Below are 25,051 nucleotides of genomic sequence, written 5' to 3' on the forward strand. Positions count from 1 at the left end.
GGTTGTCCATTTTCGTTAATTAACCCTTTCACTCCCAATATCTTATTAGTAACTATCCTTACTGTCTCCCTAAGAATTCTTACCACATTAGAATTTGGTATTGGATCAACTGCTAATCCTTTAATTTATATTTCTATTTATTCTCATCACTTGTCTGCTTGAAATTGTATCAACATTTTTAAGAGAAATTCTGTCTTGGTCACTCATGGGGTAATCAACCAAAAAGGCTTGTGTGGCACATGTAACTGATTACGCAGACTAAGTTAATTAGTCTGAGCTTAATCGGTTTTCAAAAATACGAAAAGGGCCTCAAGAATTTTAACTGATATTTTCCATATGAAGTAAGAGAAGATCAGTTCTCGGCATTAATAGAGACGTTTACACAAGGTCGTAACGTGAGCTTAGCTAATAACCTGCTCATCTTGCCGAAGAAATTTTTAAAAGACCTTCAACAGCCCATAGATCGCCCAAGGAGCCTTAAGTATAGATATATGGTAATTTTCTTAGACACGAATGATTTGTTGTTGATAAACAGTTTCCATCCAATTTCGAAACGTCATTGCCTACCCTGCTGTTTCTTCATGAAGATTACTTCATGAGCAAATTTTCAACGATATTTTCTTTTCGAAAATATCATTAAATCTGTTTATAATACTTTATAATATGCATTGCTGAATGATTTTGTATTGCATGCGTGAATGCTTCTTTCTCTGCCATTAGATTGGAAGGAGGATGTGGTTACCAAGGTAACGAGATGACGTTGGCGTGTAGCGGTCACGCGATCCCCTAAACACCGTATTGCCTTAAGGCACTGTCGGATTTGTTGTTGATATTGAAGTACAGTAAGATCATTTCCTTCAGCAAAATGGTTGCCCATGCCAACATTCTTCTGTCGAAATGTGCTCAGTTTCGTAACGAAAGTCAATTCATCGACGTTCGATTAAAAGTTGGTGAAGACATCTTTCCAGCTCATCGCATCGTGCTGGCTGCGAATAGCGATTATTTCTACGCCATGTTTACTGATGGAATGAAGGAGTCCAACCAAGAAGTCATCGAGTTAAAAGATGAAAGCATTTCACCTGATGTCTTTAAGATCATATTGAACTCCATCTACACTGGAGATCTTCTTGTAAACGAGGAAAACGTGTCCAAGGTTCTTGCTGCTGCAGATCATCTTCAAGTTGCGAGTGCTGTTCATCAATGTTGTAATTTCCTACTGACCGAGTTCGTCAAGATTCGCTTCGACTTTGAAACTTACTGTCGCATCTGGGAAATCGCGTTGAGCTATGGGCTGAAAGATCTGCAAGACGCTGCAGAGTGTAACGTAGCTAAGATGTACACAGATGTTTGTGAGAGCAAGGAATTTTTGACGCACATCGGTGGAAACCAGTTAACCAGCCTTCTCAGCAGAGATGACCTCAATGCACCTTCTGAGACGTTCATCCTCAAATCTGTGATGCAATGGATTAACTACAAAAAGGAAGAGAGGATGGCAGTCGCAGCCAAAGTTATCGGAGCTGTTCGTCTGGGGCTGGTGGACATCACGGTTGCGCTCGACGACCTGAATACGGAGGAGATGCAGCAAGTGCCTGATATTCACAAACAAGTCTATGAGGCAGCAGTTTATAAACACAAGCCATCTCATAAACCCAAGTCTTTTGGGGACCAAACGAAGCCACGATCAAAAAGCCCGGTAAGTGACTTAAAAAAAATTAAGCAGTATTTTCAAAGGCAAAAGTTTCCATAGCTAAGATTTTTATGTACAGTAATGTTTTGAGAGGGTGGAGCTGTGTAGCTTAATCGTTTTTAGTCTTTTTTCTCAGGTATCACATTCCGGTAATTGTATTTCAGGTTCTTGTTGCTGTTTCGCCTCGTTCTAGTATGCAGTTTTTTGATGTCGGAACTAAGACTTGGAAGCTGTTGCCAGTCTCTACACCAGCTACTCTAGCGACCCAATGTTACTCTGCGGTGTCTGCTGCCGATAAGTTAATTGTTGCCGCATATGACTCCCTTGGACACTGCCTTTATCGTTATGACCCGGAGACAAATGTGTGGGAGAGGCTTCCTCATTCATGTCGTGAAATCAAACATCTTTGTGTTACAGCAGAGCACCTGTACGCATTTCCCGCTGACTGCAAACAGCATTCTCAAAAGTACAATTTCGCTCAACGTAAGTGGGAACACTTTCGAAGAGTAGAAATAACTTTCAATGCTAAGAGTTTGTTTTTCTATAGTGGTATAGCAGTATTAAACAACAAAGTTTATGTCCTCTATGTAGAGAAAAGTCAAACGATCATGAATCGAGCCGTATTACACTGTTTTGATCCACCAAAAGACCAATGGGAGAAAAAAGCAAACACTTCCCAATTCCACTTTGGATCCAGTCTTCTAGTAGTAAACGGTAAACTTTACGTTGCCGGGGGCAACGTTTCTTGCGACCACGCCCATCGTCCATATGGTAATCCTGCCCCTGTAGAAATGTATAACGAAGAAACCAACGCTTGGACTGTTGTTGAACACAAAAATGTTCCCGCCGACAGCAACCTCAGTGCAGTGGAAATAGAAGGGAGGGTGTATTTTATCATCAACCAATTTCCTTATGACAGTGGAATTAGACTCGCTCACGGGCAGCTTTATAATACAGTTCTGCGAGAGTGGGAGAATTTGGCAAAAATCGACCAAGGTGCAGTTCTTAGTTATTTGGCTATTAAGAGGTTTTAAGGAATGAGAAGAATGAGTCGTGTCAAGAGTGCCAATGTTTTTTTTTATTTGAAGCAAAACTGGTGAATATTTGTCGGATTTCGTAACTAGGCTGAAACTGTATTGAGGTTTTTCTCAAAATATGGCCATGTGATATAAAATAATTCAACTTTTGATTTTTTTCCTTAAAAAAATTCTTACTCATATTTATATACTTAGCATGAAGAAATTTTTGAATACGTATCATTTTTGAGGTAAATATTCTAACTTCCTAATACGTGTGTATTTCAATCACGGTATGTATTTCGTTTTCGAAATCGCACGTATGGTGTTGGCAACAGGCAGGATATATGTGTCTTACACTGTCATATTAACCTTTGATACTAAGAAAGATTACTGCCACTGCTAATGCATGGGTCTGTAAAATTGCTTGTTGATGGTAAATGAAATCTTATTGAACGCGGGAATGTGTTTATCGAATTTCTCCTAAACGGAACTTATTGTTTTTGCTAAGGTGAAACAACTCCATCATTAATGGGCGTTGAAATTTGCCGGGCTACATTTGTTCGATTTTACCAGCAATGAAACACTGTTTTGACTTGCAAAAAATAAATGGCAGACTTAAGAAGCAACGGCTCATTATCGCCTCTTTTCATTGGGTTTTCTACTTATGCTTAAGACACTTAATTTGCAGATGTATCTTCATATTGCACAATAAGGAATGGGTACTGCACAAGCATCTTACTAAATTTTCTCCTGATCAAAAACAAATTTCAATAACTCCGGAGTATTTGTAGGATGTTTTGTACAAGGCACATGTTATAGCAGATTACAAGCATTAAAATCTGTAATATATTCATCTTAAAGCTACTCGCGACACGATAGTTTAGAGCAAGTATAAATTTCGACGCAAAGATGCCTGTATTTGAATATTTTTGTAATGTTTTGTTTAGCAAGCAAATAAGTGGCAGACAGAATTGTTCAACCGTAAGCGGGGGAGGGGTAAGGGGGAAAGTTGAGAGACAGGAAGGGGGAGAGGGGTCTTTTACCAACGTCTACTGGGGATCTTGGGGGCACGGTGTAACAAGATGTTTCATTTTTTCAAATGTCCTTTCTAACTTGCGCAAACGAATTTTTATGGGGACACAGATATGCAAATGATTTACTCACTCACAAAGATGTAGACACTGCCGTAATTAGTCGTCTCGTAGTTGCCCGAGCACGAAACCATATATTGTAGTAGCCGCGTATAAAACGATAATGAGGCTTTGTTACAGTTGTTACCAAGTATCGTTGCTTTAAATGTTACCTTCCAAGTGAGCAAACATTTATCGAGTTAGGCACAAACCTAATGCTGTCAATCGCTTCGATTGTTTATGATCTGATGTAACGATGATGCTGATCTGACGTTGGCTGAACCGATCAGAAGGGGACGAAAATAATCGTGTGCTTTTCTGACTTAAGAAAACTTGTAGAAATCATTGTGGTGCTCTCCATGATTTTCCGCTAGCTTGGCTTTTTAGATAAGAGTAACCTTACATTGGACAATTATTACAAATTCACAACCATGTTTCATCTCTGGATTAAGTACTTATGCACGAGTTGGTCATCGATATCGTTTGATTTTTTAAATTTATGAATGGAGGAGTAGGTCACGCGCATTCCAGGGATATCAGCCCCTAGCTATGTCCTTAGTAAGAAATTGATTCTTAATAAAGTGTACTCTACTTCAATTTTATTCCATAAGTTGATACTAAGAAAGACAATAGCTACCAGTAATTTGTAAGTCTATTTCAGGCTTTCTGTACAATACATTACTATTGCTCAATAAATCTGAATGGAAAAAAAAAGTCAATTTCGTTTCCATCCTTCTAAAAGCTACCCTAGAGACTTATGATCTCTTTTTACCGTAGTTCCGAAAATCACTTTTAGAGGTACAAAGTTTGGCCTAGATGCGTACACGTATCATTTCCAAGTAATTGTTCATTCACAAGCCTCCCCTGCACAACAATCCAGAAATGCAGTAAGAGCAAAAACTTACTTGGATAACAAAAAAGACAAAATGAAGAAACATCACCCAAAAGCATTAAATTAAGCAAGTCCAATTGAAAGAGTCCTACAGTATGTTTCATTTTTCCCTCACGGAGGGAATAGTTTGCTCGCTAAACTCTTTACACAAGTTACGCAAAAGATAACAAGCGAAGATTGGAATAGGCGTTTCCTTAGTTTCCATATCGGTACTATTACTCTAAAATAGGAAATGACTGAGTTTTAGGGTGAGAAATCAGTTTGGAATATCTCCAGTAAAGATTCAGCAGTTTTGTCCAGAGGGTAAACGGCTTATTTTCTCTCTCAGTGACTCGATTATTTGAGGTATGAAGTCTTAAGAGCTCATGTTACAACAACATCATAGAATCCTATCATCAGGATGGAGTTTTCCCTTCTCCATCACTCCCTTGATGGAGTAGGGAAAAAGATTAGATGGCAGCAAATAATGACAAACAAGAGAGTAGTTGAAATGGTAGAGAGATCAATAAAATGGGCAGCAAGGTGCGAAAAAGAACTTGGAACTGGTTAGGACACGTACTCAGGAGAGAGGGTGTGAACGACTGTTTTACGGCATTGGGGTGGACACCAGAAGGTCGAAGGGCGAAAGGGAGACCAAAAACCACTTGGAGAAGGACTGTTGAAGGAGAGGGAGGCAAGGCCGGGTAGAAGAGCTGGAATGTGGCCAAGGCGGCGGCACGTGATAGGGGGGATTGGGTGGACAATGTGACTACCTTATGCGCCTACTGGCGCAACAAGCGATGATGATGATGATGATAATGATTACTTCCTTGGAGAATGATACGAGCCTCTTGATGCACGTGGCGGTGCACCCATGTTCCTTATGTGGGGTGCCTGAACAACTGCCCCGGGGAACCTTGAAGCCGCCGCCGGACGGAACTGAGACTGCAGTGCCATTGCATGAGCACCGAAGGGGACGGCGGGATGTGGGTGGACAGCCATAGGCTGGGCTGCCATTACTTGGGGACGAGGATACGGTGCAGCGATGGTGTGTCGGGAGTGCGCTGAAGGAATGGGAACAGGTATTGGCATGGAGGGGGTGTGGGTAGCGTACACCTGTTGCATTGCAGTGTACTGTGCACCTTGCCACTGACCAGTGGTGGGGTGGGGATCGGCTTGGGCGGGTCCAGAGGGCTTGCCACGTCTACTCGTGCTGTTTGTCGATCGTGGAGTTCGTCCAGTCCCACCAGCTTGGTCAGCGTCCCATAGTTTGCAGAGTTCTTCGCCAATTTTAGGTTCCAGCTCCTGCAAAAGATGTGTATGTCTGTGATTCTTAGAATTTCACTTCTTGATTAAGTCTCAGCACCATTCGGCCATACGCTATCAATTTAGACTTAAATTGAATGCACAGGGTGACAGAAGCCCATCTCCCGATGAGTTTATCTTCCCAACGGCGTTTTCACAGGCTTCGATTGTTCATGATTCTAATGTTGTCCGCATGATATAAAAATGCTTTGAAAAGAATAAAGGGCACCTTTAAAATTTTTAAAATGTTATTCTGGAGATAAAGGACCATTTGGTTTTCCAACCCTGTGCGCGAGAGGAAGCTGTAATCTTGTCTTATCTCTTATCAAAGAGAGTAACCTCTACATAGGTGCACTGTAGTGACTTGCATTTACCTGTCCATCGCGACTAATCTGAACCTTCTTGTGATCATTCCAAGGGTTAACTAGGTGGTGAGCTTGTTGGAATGGAATACTGGCTCTATGGAATAATGGGAAAACAGAATTCGGTTACACCTAATAGAAGGATAAAAATCATGATGAGGATATGATAAGATTTGACCCAAGAGACTGATATATTTTTAATTCAAATTCAGAGTGGGTCTTCTAACTCACAAAACTGTAAACCCTGATGCACTTTGTCCTGACTAAGACTTAGCAAGTTATAGATGTGAAGTAAAATGAAGAAAACAGCAAATACGTTATAACAAGTACATGTGCAGCACATACTTTTTTATCCATTCGACACTAAAAGCACCGCTTAGTGAACTTGAACCAAACTCCGGAGACTTGTCTTTGCCAATGGGTGACGTCATCTGTGCATAGCCTGAAACAAAAGGGGAACATGAACCTGGTCAGAATGGCAAGAACTTTCTTTTTGGCTGAATAAGAATTCTTGGAGATTAGTTCTTAAATAAACCAAGAGACGATGATACTTAGAGGCTAAACTCTTCATTTGAGACACTTCACTGCAAATGATGACCTATCTCAAGTTACTTTTAGATTCAAGGCAGCTTGTCTCCCAAGAATGACATGACATGTTCTTCGCGAGTATCTAAAAGTTGGATCCTATCTTGAACAAACCAATTACCTTGAAAGTGTCCACTTCCTTGCACTGAGAAGACCAGCATAACATGCTTAGATTCCTACAAACAAAATCACTTTAGTATGGACACTGCCTACGAAAAACCATCAACTAATTTGCTTCAGTTTCTTCTTGACCTTGTCCACTCAAAAGTATCCTAGAATATTTTTCCAATTAACAAATATTCAATCAATTTATTGCAGCTTAGACTTTTCTCCGTCCTCCACAGTCACTATAACAAACCTTGAAGGCTTTGTTCAGCTTTTTTTCATTGGCTAGTGTTGTTGCCCAAATGCCCTGTAAAGACAATGAAATACCTCTGTAACATCTACATAACATTGTATTTCATAAAACCACAGACATGCAATCTTTGTGTACTTATTGCATAAATAAAATTTGTTTTATAATCAAACGTCAGCAGTTACCTTGGCCATCGATATATCCAAATTTCTCTGATTGTTGCATTTCATGATAAAGTACCGAGCTGAAAAAAAGAAAAGGGCTTTTGTTGTATATCATTTGTGAATAGAGTTTAGAGTGTTTTATTGAAGTCTCGGTTCTTGAATTGACTGTGAGTTTTTTCGCACTTAGTCTCTGTCTACTGCGGTTTACATTCCCTGTTTTCATTTTGTTTGTTCACTTTGCGGTGTATTTTGCAGGTGGCTTAATTGAGAAACTTAAAAAAGAATCAAAAACGGAATGTGCTGCTACACCTATTCACTCATTTCATTGTTTCATTTTAATCAGCCATTATTTAAACTAACGATGCTCACCTTCACTTAATTTCTCAAGCTGTTGAGGAGACCTTGGGGACCAACCATCACCAGAAACTTTGTTCCCATTCTGTTTATATTTGAAAAAGAAAGTTAATACTGATAAGATCTTCATACCATTTCGAACACAGACAAGATTTTTAGTCATAGTAACAAACATTAGCACTAAGTAAGTTTGATCATTAATTTTCAAAACTAAAAACAACATTATTGTCGCCAAAGTTACCAGAGAGGATGACTGTACTTCACTTTTCACATGTGGACTTGATCCTGGAGGAAAAAAAATTGAAACATGAATTCTGCGAGCTTAAAGATTTTTTTGACATTGGGGTCAGAGATCTTCTTATTCTGAAGACGTCTCAATCACGTTGGACATCCCTATGAGAACAACACTTCATAAACTCTAAATTATTTCATTGATTTTAACAACAGCTCACCAGAGGATTCTCGTGTACGATCTCTGGAAGGAGAGAACTGCTCACCCGAGCGCCTGCAGATGGAAAGAAATTATGATTATCTATTTGTGGCCATGCACATTGAAACTTTAGCTTTTAGGCATCGTCATGAACACAACTCCAAAGCTCGCACCATAAAATACTTTGTTTATTTATGAAATTTATCATGTTGCAATTTTAAGACATGAGTGTTATGATTCAACTATAAGGAAATAATTCACAGTATACCTTGGAGATCTCGAGTCGGGTCCACTTTCAAATCCTGAAAAGAAATTCACCCTCAAGTTAGATTCAAAATGTGACATTAGAAACAGCACAGGGATTGAGGGCTTGCAAAATGATCAAATTGCTTATAATGAATTCAAGAAATTGAAAAATATAGAAATAATAATAATAATATCATAGATATATTAAAGACATTTAAGAAAAGTAGGCCATAGAATAATTGAGTTAAATTAAACATTTCAAGCGCTTTGTTTGTGTAAATATAAACAAGTGATCAAAACGACCAATCATAACAAGCGTAAAAAGCAAGGGGAACCAATGAGAACCCAAAGAAGATCAGACCGCACAACCAGTAAAAAGCGCGGGAAAACACCAATTCCACGTTTGCTTTTTTAGGGTTGATAGACTGACACAAATTTCGCAGCTTAACACGGAGCACACTAGAAAAAAATCCACATACAATCTCGAATCACTTACGACACTCAACTGTAACGACATTTATTTCTTTATCAGATTTCTTTTTCAGAGTAAGTTCAGTCACCTGGTCGTGTTCGTCTTTGACGAGGATGCGGTGTTGGATTCATGGCTTGTTCTTCAGCTGTCAAAACTGCTGCTACCGCACGGACAACCATCTTTGTACCAAACAAACAAACAAACACAAAAACAAAATAGAGATAAAAATTAAATATTGGTTAGTAAATAAAGCTTCCACGAGCCGACAGTACTTGCAGAACGTTCCTCCATAAAATGTAAGCAAACACAAGCCTAGCTAACTGTGGTTTCGTATCATACCTCGTCCACTTGTGACCATGGTCTGGAAGGAGAACGAATTCTTCGAACAAACAAAGCTTGTAACTTGTGATGCAGATATGACACGTGGTTAACAACCTGAAGGACAAAAAGTCGCGCAAAATGAGAAAATACTGAACGTTCGCAAGGTGATGCAAGCGGTATAACAAGAGGAAGTGAAGTTCATAGATGAAAATGAAATTTCATTGTGATAGAGGACAGGTATTAGCAGCATTGTAAAAATGGTGGTCTCTTCAAATTCTAACCACGCAAATGACAAAGAATGCAGACAAAAACTTTCCTTCTCGGTTTGCAATTGAACATAAAATCATATGAATTCTAAATGACTACATTGAAGTTTGCTAACGTTAGAGGCATTTTTGACCATGGGCAGTGTGAATTCCTTCCATTTTCTGGGTGATTCTTGATGTGCCAGTACAAGATAAGCTTAAAAGAAGTAGAAGTAGAAGTTTTTGAGGATCACAAAAACTACCTCTTGACTCGCAGACAGCGCGATCCACTCATCCACGTTAAACAGAGCACCATTTTTTTCTTTCTTTCCTGATGTTTCTTCTGTTTCACTATCACTGCTTTCACTCTCTCGTCCTAGTCCATCTCCAAGGTACCTCTCACTGTCACGAGCAGCAGAAGGGTCCTGGGTAACACGCTCGGAAGACAGGCTTGGTCCAGTGAAGAGTGCTATTGTTGCAGGGGACAGCAGTGTACAGCATTTAACTGTCACTGTTGTGTACAACCTGGAAAAGGATAGACAGTAAATGATACGTGTTCAGAGGCGAATTAGTAAAAGCAGAGGCTTTTGGTAAACTTGTTTCTTTTACAGAGCCCAATTGCAGAATTAAAAAATACCATTGTCGACTCTGAAATTTTTAAAAATGTTTTTGAAGTAGTTTTACAGCTGTTCAACATGATTTGAGTCCATTTATCTGAGCTCATGTCAGAATGCAGCAAACGTGAACCCTTGCTTGGAACCACCAGTTAGGTGGCACTGAAGGATTAGCTTGAGATAAAAATGAAAGAAAGAAAGAAACAAACAAACCTCGACATTTCCTCATAAATAAGCCAATCGGAGGGAAGTCTGTTGATAGCCTTTGTTTGAGCAGCGGACATGGAGTCTCCTTGTGTTGGAGACTGGTACAATATGGAGGAATTGTGGAACCGAACCTTACTCTCTTTCCTGCAGCATTAAGAACACAGCTTTATAAAAAAAATGTTGGCTGAAATCGCTAAGGACGGGGCGAAGAAACACTTCTAACTAACAAAGGCTACAAAATAAAGCAAACATTAACACAATGTAAGTCTAACAGTATTTACTCTTACTGTGTTGTAAGTTTTTTCGCACTTCTATCCACACGAGCCACCTGTGGAAATGTTCCAGCACAGAGAGCCGCCTATCAACAAAGGAAAGTTTAATTTTACCAGCTTTAAATAATGGTATGCAGAAAGGATAAGGGTATTACACTGGAAACCAAACTAAGAATAGTATCTGTTCATTTTAAGACTCAAAATGGTAGAGTTCTCTGGATTGCAGCACGTAGGTATGAGCAATGGCTAGTGTGTTCGAACAGTTCTTTGAAGAAGAAAACAGCAACCAAGAAGGAGAAAAAGAACAGTTATGGTGGGTAGTCATGACCTTGTCCATGACGACAAACATTACAATAAAAAGCGACAGTGAAAATGATGAAAACGATGACAGTTAACCAAACAGAGACAACGACAGCAACGAAGGATATGCGAAGATTCTTTCTTCATCGCAATTGCACCTTTATTCAGTAGAAACATACCTTGACAACAGCCCAGTTGTTTGAGTTGGAATTCAAGTCCCTGATGTCTCCTGCTCCGCGGGGGCGAATGAAACCGGCAAATTTCAATTGTCCAAGAATTTGTGCTCTAAAATGACAACAGGTAAATCAGAAACATGACGGGGATCGCACCACCCCTTCAATCATTTAACCAGTACCTTCATGTAAAAAGCACGTTAAGGTCCAAGGTTACCTTGAAATGGAATAACTTCTTGAGATTTTCAAATCTTAATTATAAACCGGCCTTTTAAAAGCTTTACCTCATACCAGCCATCATTTCTAGGGTAGCTTGAGACAAGTAGTTCCTCCGACAAAAGTTCCTGTCGTAACCTTCAGATCGTGCACGTTGCCAGCCCTAAGGAACAAAAGATCCAAACGGCATGTAACAATGGCATGGGTACATAAAGCACTAATGAGGGATCCAACACTGAAAAATTCACAAGTTCGGTTTGCTCTATAGTTCCTTGGAGGATCTTGCTTAATTTGAGCCATCAGAGAGTAGAGATGGTGAGTATTCTTCTATCATTCTTGCTTCGAATTAGTATGAATAATTTCGTAATTCTTCGATTCAAAGATCACCTTTGATTGTAAAAGATAAGCTATTGTATCTGTCAGAAATATATCCTAATGTTGCTTTTTTTCATTATTGCAACGTACCAACCCTACATCACAAGTAGTAACTCACTCTGAACACTTGCACGAACACCAAGTGATCGCTGAAAGGATCCAAGATGAATCTTTTTCTAGCGGCAGCTGCAGCTCGCTTCTCGGCCGCGTACATTGGAAGGATAACTGCGAAAAAAAAAACACAGAGCAAGTAAAAGGCTTTTAAAGAGTTCCACACGCCAAGAGTTTACCTTGGTATATACTGTATTGAGTTCCAAAGCGAGTCGTAAATTCCATCTGAACAAGACGAACTGAAAACCCTTATCCCGTCAAAGAGGAAGGTAGTATCTGTCGGTAAGAAGTCCCACACAAGCACCGCACTGCCACAGAGGAGCATGTCAGAAAGTTTTGCTACCATATTTTTTGACAAAGACGAAAAGTATAATCGTATAAAAGTTCTTTCACCACGATAACTGGCTGATTAATTATCAATAGGTCCGGCATTTACTTAAAATCACTTGTTTGTTCCTTGAGAACGGAGATAGCAAGTCGGTTTAACGATTTACCGTGATTTTTAAATTATAGGTCTGCTTTGTCGGCTCAGAGAATTTCCTCTGCTTCTTTTTTGTAATTTTCCTTTACTTACAAGGATCCCTGTAGGCCAGAGCACAGGCGATGGTCACCACTGGATCCACACACTTCAGTACAACTGAATACAGGATCATCTTCCCCAGCTGTGGACTAAGGGGTAAGTCGGCAAGATGACGACCTAGGAGAGGTGGCACAGAATCACACAGTAATTATAAAAAAAACTGCATGGCCATTACACCGGATCGTATAATTATTCCACAAAAACGTTACTAGAAAGATCGGCATAATTGCCAGAATGAAACGTTTCTTATGCTTGATAAGTAGCTTTTCAGTTATCACACTGTAACAACGAGTCATGAAAGACTTAGGTTAAGGTAAAAGATTGTCGGATAATTTTTGGGCAGGAGAAAAGAAAACCACTATTAAATGAACATATAAAAGCAGGATTTCTAGCTAGTGAATTTTTATTTGAGGGGGAAGCAATCCGACAATGCTTTGTCTTCACTAAGGTCTTTGAGTGGTCCAATCCCTCAACCAATCAAATGCAAAGTAAAGTCACAAGTGACTTGGTCATGCGCGTTGCCCGCGCTTCAGGCAGTTTGCCTGATTTTTCTTTGAGTTCTCCTTTTACAAAGTTCTGTCAAATAAAGCAATGCATTTACCAAGGTCAGTCAGGTCTTCCCATTGGTCCAAAGCGTCTATAGTCTGGATCAAAAATAAATCAAATCAAACGATCAGCCACAGGTACTTATGCAAGAGCAGAAGCAGTGAATAAAAAGTGGAAAGAAAAGTAACAGACGCGGACAAAAAACTTTACAGTAAGTACACCATGTGCATGTACCTCTCTGAAGTGAAATTAAAATCCAATGGGTCAAACATAAGAAAAACGTTTGGTAATCTAAAAGTATATGGTGTACACAAAATCAGTGAAGGAAATGCGACGAATAGTGTAAACAGAATTAACAAAGACGGTTTGGCAACAATACTACTGGGGTCAACACCAACCTTAAGAAGGGCAACAGCATTTCGAAGAATCAAAAGCGGAGGAGCCTCGGGAGCTTTGGACAAGAAATCACTTATTGACGTGTTTGGTGATGCTAAAAGTTTTGTGTGAAGACATAACTCCTACAAAACAAGAACAACAGTAATACAGTTGAAGCTTCACCTAACACTACTTCTCCTCGTTAGCTATATAGGCATCGTAATCGAGTTGTGAAGGACTTAGGTTAAACAGGTGTCACATTTTGCCCCAGCCCCCTCTCCCCTCCGTAAGAGCCACCTCTCTCAAAAACGGTTTCTTTTGTCTGTCTCCAAAGCGACATCTGTGAAGACGATCGACTAGATTAAGTTAAATAAAAACTTAATTTACGTGTGAGTTCTTTTATTGCAAAAAGGTCAGGTTAATAAAATTGATACTCTCTGAATCCTACCTGCAGAGGAATTCGTAATAATTCGGGGATCTGGTATTCCAAGAAGCTATCATGTCGAACTCGGCTGAATAAGTGGTAACAAACGCCAGGGGAACATCTCCCAGCCCTGAGAAGGAAAAAGAGTTAGAAGATGTACGTTTGGTTTTATGTGGATGGGAAACGAAGAATGCTGTAAATATGCTTAACTATGAACACAATAAAAATATTTCAACAACAAAAAGTTTGAAGAAAAAGACGTTTTTCGTCTTGTCACGAGCGAGGAACAAAGTACCTGAGTACCCATGAGGAAGCGTGTTCCTCTTTGTCCCTCGCTCGTGACAAGACAAAAACATCTTTCTCTATTTCTATACCAAGCTCAAAACTTACTGTCTCTCTTATTCTATAAAAAGTTTGGAAATTTATAAAACAAACTCAAAATGTTTCAATTTGCTGATGTAATAAACAAAAGGTTTTTGACCAATCAGGGTCCTCGTGTTATCTCGGTTACTTTATAAAAACATATAGATCACCTTCCTTTCCTCTGAATTGCGCTTGCTTTGGACACCCATACAGATTGAAGTGAAGACACTGATGTCAGTGCATCAAAGGCTTTCTAGAGATTCAAAAAGGTTGATAAATATTTCTTATCTTCTAAATTAAACCTATATCACAGTTAGCATAGATAGCTACATTTACAGTGTAAACCAAATTAATCATCCTTACGCCACAAGCCAAAGAAGTAGATGTTCAGTTGAAACTGTTCAGGACACCGAGAAGAGCATTATCAATGGTGCACGGATATGCAGCGTGCCAAAGGGAAGGTTATTTATTTTTTGAATTGCTTTGGTTGCCCCACAAGGAGAAGTAATTAGTTACCAACCTCTTTCACCTTTCCACTGTCAATCACAAACACAACATCATCAATAGTGACACTAGTCTCTGCTATATTTGTTGAAAGGATCTGTGTGAAAACAAAAGCACATGTCAAGGGTATACCATAATTGTCGAATACTTGTTCAATACCCAGAGACATCACTAATAAAATCAAAGGTATACATGATTATGTGTAAACGTACAATGTAGCCGAGTCATACTATTGTTGTTACCTTGCTGAGGATAAACTAGCATGAACATTTCAACTAATTAACAACTTACAATTTTTCTGATTGATTGGTGTAGTTTTCTGAAAACCTTGAATAAACAAAAGAATATGACTTAGTCATGTGCCATAGAGACATCCTAAGCTTATCAAGGACTCTTGCAAAATTTAAACAAGAAGAGAGTACTCTTCGTCACTCACCTTTCTTTGCTCTGTAGCTTGCATGGAAGAATGTAGGGTAAAAATCTGATACCTAGGAAAAAGAGGAAAAAAATACTATGGGCATGAATCTGAGGCACTGTTTGTGAATACTTGAGAGTGGGGTCAAACAAACAACAAAATTTTATCAACAACTACCTTCTAGTATTTCCAAATTCCTTGTCAGCTGTTAAATTGTCACGGAGAGTGATAATTTCATCATAACCAGGAAGGAATACCAATATAGAACCTGTGTTGGTATAATAAATAAATTTAATTTACTTCTAGTGGAGAAGACTCAAATACAACATCTGCCAGCTATGCAACTGTAGCTAGAATGGAGAAAAAGGATTCATACATTCTCACCATTTTTTTTTTTTAAAAGTATCATTAATAAAATGGTGGGTGACTAAAATTTATGTTCTTTAACTGGCACAGACAACCTAACATTGATTTTAGAGGCATAAGAGTCCAGTCTGTGGGAGTCCAGTCTATATCTGCCTCACTTTATTGTGTCCTCAGGTGAGACAGTTTACAGTGTAACCTCACAGTGCCTGTCTCCACCCTGTGGAGTGTAATTGGGTACAAGGAAATTTTCAGTGAAGTGTGATGAAATGCTGGGGGTGACAGAGTAATACACACTCCGGAGGGGGGGAGGGAATCCATAGTTCTAATCTCTTTATGCCATGACAACCAGAAATAAGCTCTTACTTAGTGACTTAACTTAAAATATTTCAAGTTGAACAAACCTTCTTGCTGTGTGTTGCAAATATATGTCAGTAGACTAGTGATTAAGTCAAGATCAACCTGCAAAAGGAACAGAGATTTTTACCAAAGACCTTTCTGCACAACTGAAAGAATAGTCTAGTAACAACCTAGGCTATCCAAATCAGTAATGTTGGTGGAGAAGAAGGCATAAGAATCAGCCACAGAATGGCTACTCTTCCTGATTTTAGACATGTATCAATATACAACTTTGACATCATACTTGCTGTCTTCTATAGTAGATTCCTCATTACAATCAGAAACCTGACATTGCAACCTATCAGTGATTGCAACTGGTGAGACTAAGGTTTGATTCAGACTTAACTTTTTGGAAAAAGCATTCTTTGAATAATTACAGGTGCATTTACCTAGCCTGCCTTACCCGATCATCATCAAATGTCTTGTGGTAAATAGCAAGCAGTTCTTTGCTTTCTTCACTTAATTCATTAGATTCCCTTTCTAAAGCTGTTTCATCCACATATGGAACTTTGGGTGATGACCTAAAAAGATAATCATAAAAATTTCCCTTCAAGACGTTGGCAGATACTTCAGTGAAGACTGCCTTCACTCTCAAATTTACTTGGAGAAAAGTACACTGCAGCAGTCAGACTTCATAATACCTTCACACCCTAACATCAGTATGCATATTCTCCATACTGTTCTCTATACATTTCCAAAGGTGCTAACAAGGAGAATTCGTTTATCAATCAAGAGCTTCTTTAAATGGTGATCATTTCATTTATTCTCATCAGTTTAATGTCAAATGATTCAGGGAGATATGGTAAGGAGAAGTTGGATTCTAATCACTTTTAGTTTTCAAAGGGTTAATATGACATGATACCTACCTTACTTTATAAATATCTTTCCTAAATCTCATCAAACCTTCTACAACCTTATCATACTCTCTAAATCCATTCTTAAGCTAATCTCTGAACAAGCTAGATGATTACATGCTGGGCAATTCAACACCTGAGGTACACAAACTATTAAAATCATACTTTAAATTGTCATACTCACAAACATGATTCGAGAATTTGGACAACATCACTATGTTCCCATTTCTTGGCCCAATCTATAGCAGTCCTAGGGGAGAGAAATTATGTCCATAAATTTGTTGCATGATTTAATTCAGCAACAAGACCTTGAAAAATTTGATGGTAGGGCATACAAAAAAATATTTCCTTACCATCCATTCTTGGGCTCCTTAATGTGAGGATTGGCTCCTAAACTCAGCAACTGTTCAACAACACCAGCACAACCTCGTCCTGATGCAACCATCAGGGCAGTGGCCTGTGTGTCTGAGTGTTGATGGTCAACTGTGGAAAAAGAGAGGCAAGGGTCTTCAATAGTGTTCTAAAGTACAGCTTGTATGATGATAGGAGAGGTGATGTCTTAATAATCACAGTGGAATCCTGTTTAAAAACTTCACACCCTGGCCAGCTCTTTCTATTGTGTTTTTGGTTGAGAAATGTAACTCTCACAGGGTCCCTGGTTGCCATACGACATCAAAATTGGGGTAAGCCCTGGCTGTATGAGCCTCATCACACTGGTACAAGGCAGAGTTGGTGTTTAATAACTCTGTTCAAGGCTTACAGTTGATAGAAAGTCTGCACATTAGATAAATATTGTGGGTATGACAAACTGGACATGATTCAGTTATATGTGACAAGGTGATCCATGTCTGGACTTTATGTCAGTGTTCTCCATTAATGTTTATTGCATTTAGTACCTCATATTACAGCCTAAGGCAAAAAATTTGCTCTACCAGTTTGAAAATTTCTTTTGCCTGTCCTGAATACACAGTAAATGTATAGTGCCATGTATGTCAAAACTATGAACTAGGAAGAATGTTATATTTTGCCAACTACTTACCACTAATGTTTTCATGCATGATCAAGTAAAGAATCTGGACAAATGAGTCCTCATCACCCTATCAAGACAAAAGAGCAGGTTATCCTAATTTCTCATTGATTCTCACTTGATTTTAAGTTTAAATCTAATCTTAAAGAGAAAAAAGAGTTCAGGCTTTCACAGACATGTATAACCTATTTTACACTTACGTTTAGCCATGCCTCTGAAATGCTGTTATCCATTTCTTGCCGTAAATATTGTTCCTCGCTGTCGCTCTCCTTGGAGATAAAAAAAAAATTATAGTTTATAGGAATTTCAAGAAGAAGTTTTTTTAAGCTTAATGTACAGTTAAACCTACCTCATCCTGCTTATCATTGCCATCATTTGCCAGACCTTGCAAAGCATTATCACCATTATCTTCTTGAAGTTTGATTCCTTCCACAGCTTCATCCAGCTCTTTAATGTCTCTATCATCAACTTTATCCTCTATCTCCTCAATATCTACATCATCTCCCTCCTCAACATCTTCATCATCATTTGCATCATTTTCACCTTCCTCTTGTCCTTCCAGTAAGATGTCCTCATCCATGTCCCCATCACCCAGTTCTTCATCAAGCTGGAATTCAGGAAGATAGTCTTTGTCTTGAGAATCTTCATCTAGTTTTCGAACAGGATCATCTTCAAGTTCTGCATCTGATAAGGGAAGTATGTGTTTATACATTAATTGTCAAGTAAACTAGTAAAATTATTCAGTAAAAGAACCTTATAAAGTTTACATAACTATCATTAAGCACAAGGAGGTAAATGTACAAAGAGTCGTTAATACCTGCCAAGGTAATAACACAAACTGCTTATATTCTCAAAAGAATTATCACATACCTTCTGATGCCTGTAGTTCTACATCAAACATCCCTTCTGCTTGTACGTCAGCACTAGGAGGACCTGTCTCTTCTGTGTTGACATTATTCTCACTTCCAGTCTCATTATCTTTGTGAGAACTTTCAACTTCCTCATCATTTGCTGCATTTGAAACTTCCTGCTCAGTAGGAAGGGAAATGTTGTCATCCTTTTCTCCTGCACCATTTTTGCTTTGGTTGTGTTTCATATGTTTTACCATTTCCTTGTTACAGTATGATGTCCTGGCAAGTTAGAGTTGTAAAGTTTTTTAAGAGATTTGTACAGCACACTACCAAGATGCATGTATGTGGAAATGTAATAAAAGGAAAAGTCAGTCTTGGAGAATATACTTTCCAAAGAAAAAATACTCACATTTTAAGAACATCTTCCAAGAAATATGCTTGTACATCAAAGCACCTACCAGGTACTGTGAAAAAATAATGTGAGTTCACTACATCAGGCAATAGTACAGTTCCCCTTTGTTTATATGGCAACCAAAGAACAGTTCACTGGCCAAGCAATGAAAGATTGTTTAAGTAAACTAATGCATCAGCTTAGGACATTGCACATGAGTACAATAGGGAGATAATACTGTGGAGTAGTTTGGAGTGCTGAATTTGAAAGCTGGAGATCCTTGGTTCAAATCCACTAATCTGTGATTTGGTTAAATTTATTTCCTTGGCAAAATCTGTGTCCTATTTCCTCCATTTTTTTTACAAATTTTATAGTGACTCAGATTGGTAGAAATGTGCCTGATACTGGTAGATTTATTAAACAACTAAAGAGGTATTGATTTTATTCTTCATCACAACAATGATGAACAGTTCTAAGAATTAAAAAAAAATAGAAAAAAAAATAGAAGGATAATTGCAGGTAGTCTTCCAAATAACTTACCAGCCAGGCAATCATTTTATTGGTGTAAAGTTACTTTTGAAATATCTGTGGCTATGAATGTAACACTGGAAAAAGTATTCACACAGTAAAGGTCAAAAGTCAGGGTGTTACAGGGCAAGTAGTTTGACTTACCATGAATAACTGGACACTTTCCAAAGTAGTCGATAAACAAGTTGATGTCTAAAGCAGCACTCATTAAAATTAACTTCAGTCTCCTGTTAACTGTTAAAAGGTCCCTCAAGGCTATTAGTAGGAAGTCTGAAAATCTATCTCGCTCGTGAACCTCATCCTGATGAAGGAAAAATTTTCATTATCGTTCAGTACAATTAACTATTTTTTGTTGTTTACTTTCAATCTACCATTTCCTTGACACATCAATAAACATGACATAAGTTCTGTCTACAGTTACTTTTAATACAGTATGTACTGCCACTGAAAAATCAATCATACTTTACATGTGTATATTTATATGCCAACACTACTGGATTATCTTGGAGTCTCCAAGAACACCATGAGTCTTCGCAATAAAAGCATTACTAGTCAGGATCATTTTCCACAAAAAAACCCTAACATTTCAAATGATTTTAGAAATCATGATAATCATTCTCGGCTTCCTTTTGGCAAGTTTAAAACTCAACTCAGTCACAATTACTATTATTTAACCCTTTGACTCCCAAGATCTGATTGTTAATTCTCCCCTCTAGCTGCTCCACATTTCCTTTTAAATTGGTAACAAGAATTTGGTGTTAGATCAAGATAACAATTTCTACCTGATAAGTTTGAATATTCTCATGATCTGTTTGCTGGATAATGTTTAGATATTATAGGGAGAAGTTACATGTTTAACACTTCTGGGAGTTAAAGGGTTAAGCCACTACCTTTTTGCATCTACATGTATGCCTTGTCGTAGCAGAAGGTGGGGGAGGAGGAGGAGGGGGGCTTATGAAATGGACTGATATTTTAAGATTTGAAATTTTTTTTCGCAGTTGGTATCTCTGTTCCCTAACTTGAATTGAATTAGCTTCATATTGTTTTGATAAATCTGTTTAGACAAATAACTATCAAATACTGAAATATTTCTTATCATACCACTATAACATGAGTGATAAATGAAAGTGAATTATCTCCAGACATCAAAGTCCGTAACAGCACACCAGTGGTACAATATGTTAACAATGTTTTTGGAGATATTCTGCAAGATAATCAAGTGTACAAAAGATGACACATGTTACCATTGATTATTCACATTAGACAAAAAAATGAGAGTTCCTTACACATTAAATCAAGCAATAAGACTAGTTAAGCTATAAAAATCATACCGAAGAGAGAAAATTTCCATGTGTAAATCTTGCAGAGTCTTTAAGAATACAATTAAGTAGCTTAATTGTATTCCTGTACACCTTAACCAAGGTGTTTGTTTAAGCCGTTCATTCTAATTTATGCTATTCTTGTACCTTTCCTTATTTGCATGTTTTTAAACTAGTCTCTTGATAATGGAGTCACGATGACCCCGAAACGTCGAGTAATAAATCTTTCCTGGTTTTTTCTATGCCTTTGCTTTAGCAAATCCCTGCTGATCAAATTAAGTAGCTATACAAAACAAACCAAAAAAGAACTGGAACAACCATGATTACTTAGTGCTGACCCCACCACATAGAACTGATATGTTTGTTGGCTTTATATCTTTCATTGTTGATAAGAAGTATACAATCCTTCAGAGCCTCTCTCTCTACTTTATGGTTAGAAGGGTATTGATAAACATTAGGGGTAACTTTCATGTAGCATGTTACTTAAAGTGTACATCATACTTTTCAATTAGAAATGCTTTAAATTATATGTGATACATGTTCAGATTACCTATTATCCAGCCTAATTTGGTAACCAACAGTCTGTCCAGGTCTTTCTCCTCTTTCAGTAGCAACTCTTTCACTCACTGATAAAGCTGATATGCGTCGAGGTTGAGTGCAAACCACTCGGCAAGGAGTTGAGTTAGCATAAGCCTCCTCCAGTACAAATTGCGGAACCTAAATGTTTTGAGGAGGAAAAATAAAATAATGAATAAGGATGATACTGAATATTTTCAATGTTTCCAAAGTGATTTTATGTTTCAAAGAAAAAAAAATTTAAAGGGCAATTTTAGGAGAATAAGCATTGCTCTCCCTTCAACTTCAACTGGTTGTTAATAATATTGTTAAATTTAAGTTCATTACCTGAGTTGTTTTTCCTGAACCTGTTTCACCAGATATAAGAACAACCTGGATGGACAATTCATAAGAGACAAAATTATCAATTAACAAGTAATATGACAATGCATAAAATTTTGGAGACAGCATTGATATACAGCTGTTTTGAGATTGTTATTAAAAGCATAAAAGTGTGTGTGACAACCCCAAACATATGATGGGTAATTTTCAGGTCACAGTTCTGAATTTCAGGGAAATCTTGGAAAGTGTCATTGTAAGGACAAGGCAACGTATATTTGATAATTAAATTTATTTATTTGATTTCTTAAAAATTCATGGATTACAAGATACCCAAATTACTTTTTGAGATGGTCACATGAACTTTTCTCCTTTTTTCCCCATAACCTTTCTTGAAACAGCTGGATTAAAAAAAGTTGTTTATTCAGCAGTTCCTTCATTGAAAGCAAACACTTTTAGTTCAAGTGCACCAGAAGTTCATAACAATTTTGTAACTTTAAGACTTCACCTGGTTCTCAGAAATAAGCTTCATGATCTGTTCCCTCAGCTCATAAATTGGTAAAGACTTGCGAAATGAAAAGAAATCATTCTCTTTCACAACTGGTGGAACTGCAGGAGTGTTGTTGTTAAGCCTACCAACAACTCTACTTTCTCTTCCACCACGTCCTTTTCGAAAAAAAATATGCATTATACACAAAATATCCATTTAAATAAAAATAAATAAAAAGTATATGTAACAACTCCTAATAACACTTTACACACTGATTCAAGTTAAAATTGCTTGATAAATTAATGGCAAAATAAAACAGCCATCAGTAAATAGAAAAAAATTTGGCCAAACCAAAGATTAAGTTAAAAAATTAGATTAATAAAAATGATTAATCTTGTAGTTTTTTAAGGGTACAGGATGATTTTTTCCCATTTTTTTAAATAAGTTTGATTATTTCATACTTTCTGATGTCTTTGAACTATGGAAACATACCTAAGTACATGTATGTTGATACAGAAGACAACATTGAGCTAAATCAAAATAATTATGGTTTGACTCTTTTACTCCCATGATCTCATTAGAAAATCTCCTTACTGTCTGTGATATAATACTTATAATGTTACTTTGGAGAATTTGGAATTGGATTGACATATTGTCTCTTAGTTAATATTTTTCTTTATTTTCATCCCTTGCCTGATTCATATTGTATTGATATTGCAAGGAGAAATTCTGTCTTGGTCATTCATGGGAGTTGAAGTGTTAAAACTCATTTTGGAGTACTATAAAGATACTACAAATGAAAGATTATAAATCCAGTGAACACATTTGAGGAAGAATTTCAGTCTACCATATATGTCTTATCAGATTGCTTAAAATGAAGGAAACCTTTTCTTTTTAGAGTATAAAACAAAAACCTATTACTACTGAGTAAATACTTGGCAAATAGAAACTACACACCTGTCTCAAAGGTAACTGTTGACCTTTCTGTCTTGGGCTGGAGCTCTTGCCTTTCTTTGATGTTTAAAGGAAATTTCTTCAGTAAATGCTCAATATGGTGTGTAGCATTGCTGGTGAGATTCAAAACAGTGCTACAGGTTCCAGCACTAACAGTTTTCTTAGAGACTGTTAGAAATCTATTACTTCCATTCCTGCAAAGTAATGAAAATATAAAGGAAATGAAACATACCAATTTCAGCTTACTAAGAAAAGGTTTTAGTCAACTATGTACTGTAAGTATTAAATGCCCAATATGCCACCATGAATACATAAGAGAATTTGATGTATTTGAAAATTGTTGCTTGAAAAATGAGAAAGATCAGAAGAGAGAGTTGCACTTTAATTCAGCAAAAATCCATCCAAGAAGAGGGGCAAACAAGACCACTTGCATGAAAATTTACCTTTAAATATTGAACCCTCAGAGTGACTGGCACCTAATTCCTCCTTACAGTGTCATCCCGAATGTCAGTCGTTTTGCAGTATTCTAAATCATATGGTTAAACCCAGGTTGACATGTAAATGTTTATAACTGACTTCTAGACATTTGCGAACTGACTTCTAAACGTTTGTGAACTGACTTCTACATGTTTGCAAACCGACCAGCAATGTTTGCAAAACTACTGTTGGTGAAACAACCAGTAACTGTCACATTTGAATAAAATATTAGGTTCAGAAGAATAGAGGAAATGAACGTCAAGTAAACAAGATCTTGATTGATAAGCAAAATCTCCCTGTCACCATCTTAGTAAATGTATAATGAAGTAGTGTGGAGAATATACATATTGATGTTAGGGTGTAAAGGGTAATATTATCATAATCATTGTCATTAATATAACTCATAACATAGAGCTGCTATGAAGGTAAACAATCCACATCTTACCCTTTGCTTTTTGATTTTAATCCTAAGTTCTGACATAATCTGTGTACGTAGGCTCTTTCCACAGATGTAAATGATGAAGGAAATTCTAGAACTATATAAAGATAACAAATCACCTCATGAAAATTCAACCTTTTCAGACACTTGTCCCTAACAAAAAGCACTGACTGTACATTCTGAATTTACAATGTGACGGGATAAAAGGTATAGTTATTATATTTATAGTGATAATAAGCTAATGTTTCTGATTTCATATGGTTGCTTACTGCTGTGAATCAAGTACAGAATGAGACCAAACTGTTGTACTGACACAAAGACACATGACTCAATAGCGCTCGGCTTTTTATTGTATAAATTTCCGCCGAAAAGCATCAGTGCATATAGACAATCCCTCATCACTGTGTCTGATTTATCTTGGCTTGTTTTCAAATTGCCAACCAATGAAACAAGTATTTAGAAATCGAGCCACGTTTCTATGATAGATCTTAAGGATAATTTTATTAGAAAAATAAGTACCTCGTCGATCTTACGGAAGGAGTACTGATGCCCCCCCCCCCCCCCCCCATACATAATTTAAATGTTGTTTACGCGGCGTTTCCTGTTACAAATATTAATACAGTGTCACGCATAAAAAGGAATAAAGTACTAGCGCTCAAAAACGTAAAAATGCTTGAAAATTGCTCAGTTGGCTTTACAGTTGCCTGTGTAAGCTTCATCCAAATCAAACCTTTTCTCTGCAAATTATTCCAATCTGATAACAATGATATGAACACAATGTAATCATCAATTGAGTTCTGGGAGACACATCTTGATTCTAAGAAAATCCAAAGGATTACCTTTTTGTTTCTCTTCAAATCGGAATCTATCAAGGGCAATTTTCACTGCGATCTTAAACTCTTCTTTCACGCAAATTTCTCTCTGAGCCCTTTTTGTCTTAGCCGGGCCTGTGGTGGCCATCTTTGATATCTGCAGTTACATAAGATTTAATTTACATAACGTACTTTTTCAGATTTGTACCGCTGATCTAACAGGATCAATGTA

General features: G+C 37.5%; 2 protein-coding genes across 2 annotated transcripts; one reads left to right on the forward strand and one right to left on the reverse strand.

The window, feature by feature from the left end:
* Positions 1–777: 777 nt before the first annotated feature.
* Positions 778–4,550, forward strand: LOC149046446 (kelch-like protein 26). Its single transcript, XM_089203256.1, has 2 exons — positions 778–1,693; positions 1,852–4,550. Exons 1-2 carry the CDS (start codon positions 866–868, stop codon positions 2,719–2,721), a joined length of 1,698 nt encoding a protein of 565 aa, XP_089059382.1. The 5' UTR covers positions 778–865; the 3' UTR covers positions 2,722–4,550.
* Positions 4,419–24,995, reverse strand: LOC113681332 (3'-5' RNA helicase YTHDC2). The gene is made up of 44 exons (XM_089203255.1): positions 24,847–24,995; positions 24,014–24,104; positions 23,095–23,285; positions 22,156–22,313; positions 21,657–21,701; positions 21,304–21,470; positions 20,536–20,638; positions 19,579–19,735; positions 18,925–18,979; positions 18,535–18,794; positions 18,014–18,348; positions 17,865–17,933; positions 17,677–17,734; positions 16,991–17,120; positions 16,822–16,887; positions 16,187–16,304; positions 15,789–15,846; positions 15,199–15,289; positions 15,043–15,094; positions 14,898–14,933; positions 14,623–14,703; positions 14,273–14,355; positions 13,764–13,869; positions 13,339–13,458; positions 12,996–13,038; positions 12,389–12,511; positions 11,822–11,928; positions 11,397–11,491; positions 11,119–11,224; positions 10,655–10,725; positions 10,374–10,511; positions 9,810–10,071; positions 9,320–9,415; positions 9,069–9,159; positions 8,531–8,564; positions 8,285–8,337; positions 8,074–8,117; positions 7,848–7,917; positions 7,500–7,558; positions 7,318–7,371; positions 7,081–7,135; positions 6,720–6,816; positions 6,387–6,471; positions 4,419–6,012 (listed from the first exon to the last, which is right to left on the reverse strand). Exons 1-44 carry the CDS (start codon positions 24,965–24,967, stop codon positions 5,530–5,532), a joined length of 4,917 nt encoding a protein of 1,638 aa, XP_089059381.1. The 5' UTR covers positions 24,968–24,995; the 3' UTR covers positions 4,419–5,529.
* Between the last annotated feature and the right edge of the window lie 56 nt (positions 24,996–25,051).

The sequence above is a fragment of the Pocillopora damicornis genome, chromosome 4 (assembly GCF_964200805.1).
Source record: "Pocillopora damicornis chromosome 4, jaPocDami1.2, whole genome shotgun sequence".
NCBI lineage: Eukaryota > Metazoa > Cnidaria > Anthozoa > Scleractinia > Pocilloporidae > Pocillopora > Pocillopora damicornis.

Coding starts and splice junctions, on each gene's coding strand:
- LOC149046446 (XM_089203256.1), top strand. CDS start 866: ATGGTTGCCCATGCCAACATTCTTCTGTCGAAATGTGCTCAGTTTCGT. Junction 1,694..1,851: donor AGCCACGATCAAAAAGCCCG/GTAAGTGACTTA, acceptor ATTGTATTTCAG/GTTCTTGTTGCTGTTTCGCC.
- LOC113681332 (XM_089203255.1), bottom strand. CDS start 24,967: ATGGCCACCACAGGCCCGGCTAAGACAAAAAGGGCTCAGAGAGAAATT. Junction 23,286..24,013: donor TTAAAATCAAAAAGCAAAGG/GTAAGATGTGGA, acceptor ATTACTTTGCAG/GAATGGAAGTAATAGATTTC. Junction 8,338..8,530: donor CCCGACTCGAGATCTCCAAG/GTATACTGTGAA, acceptor TTCCATCTGCAG/GCGCTCGGGTGAGCAGTTCT.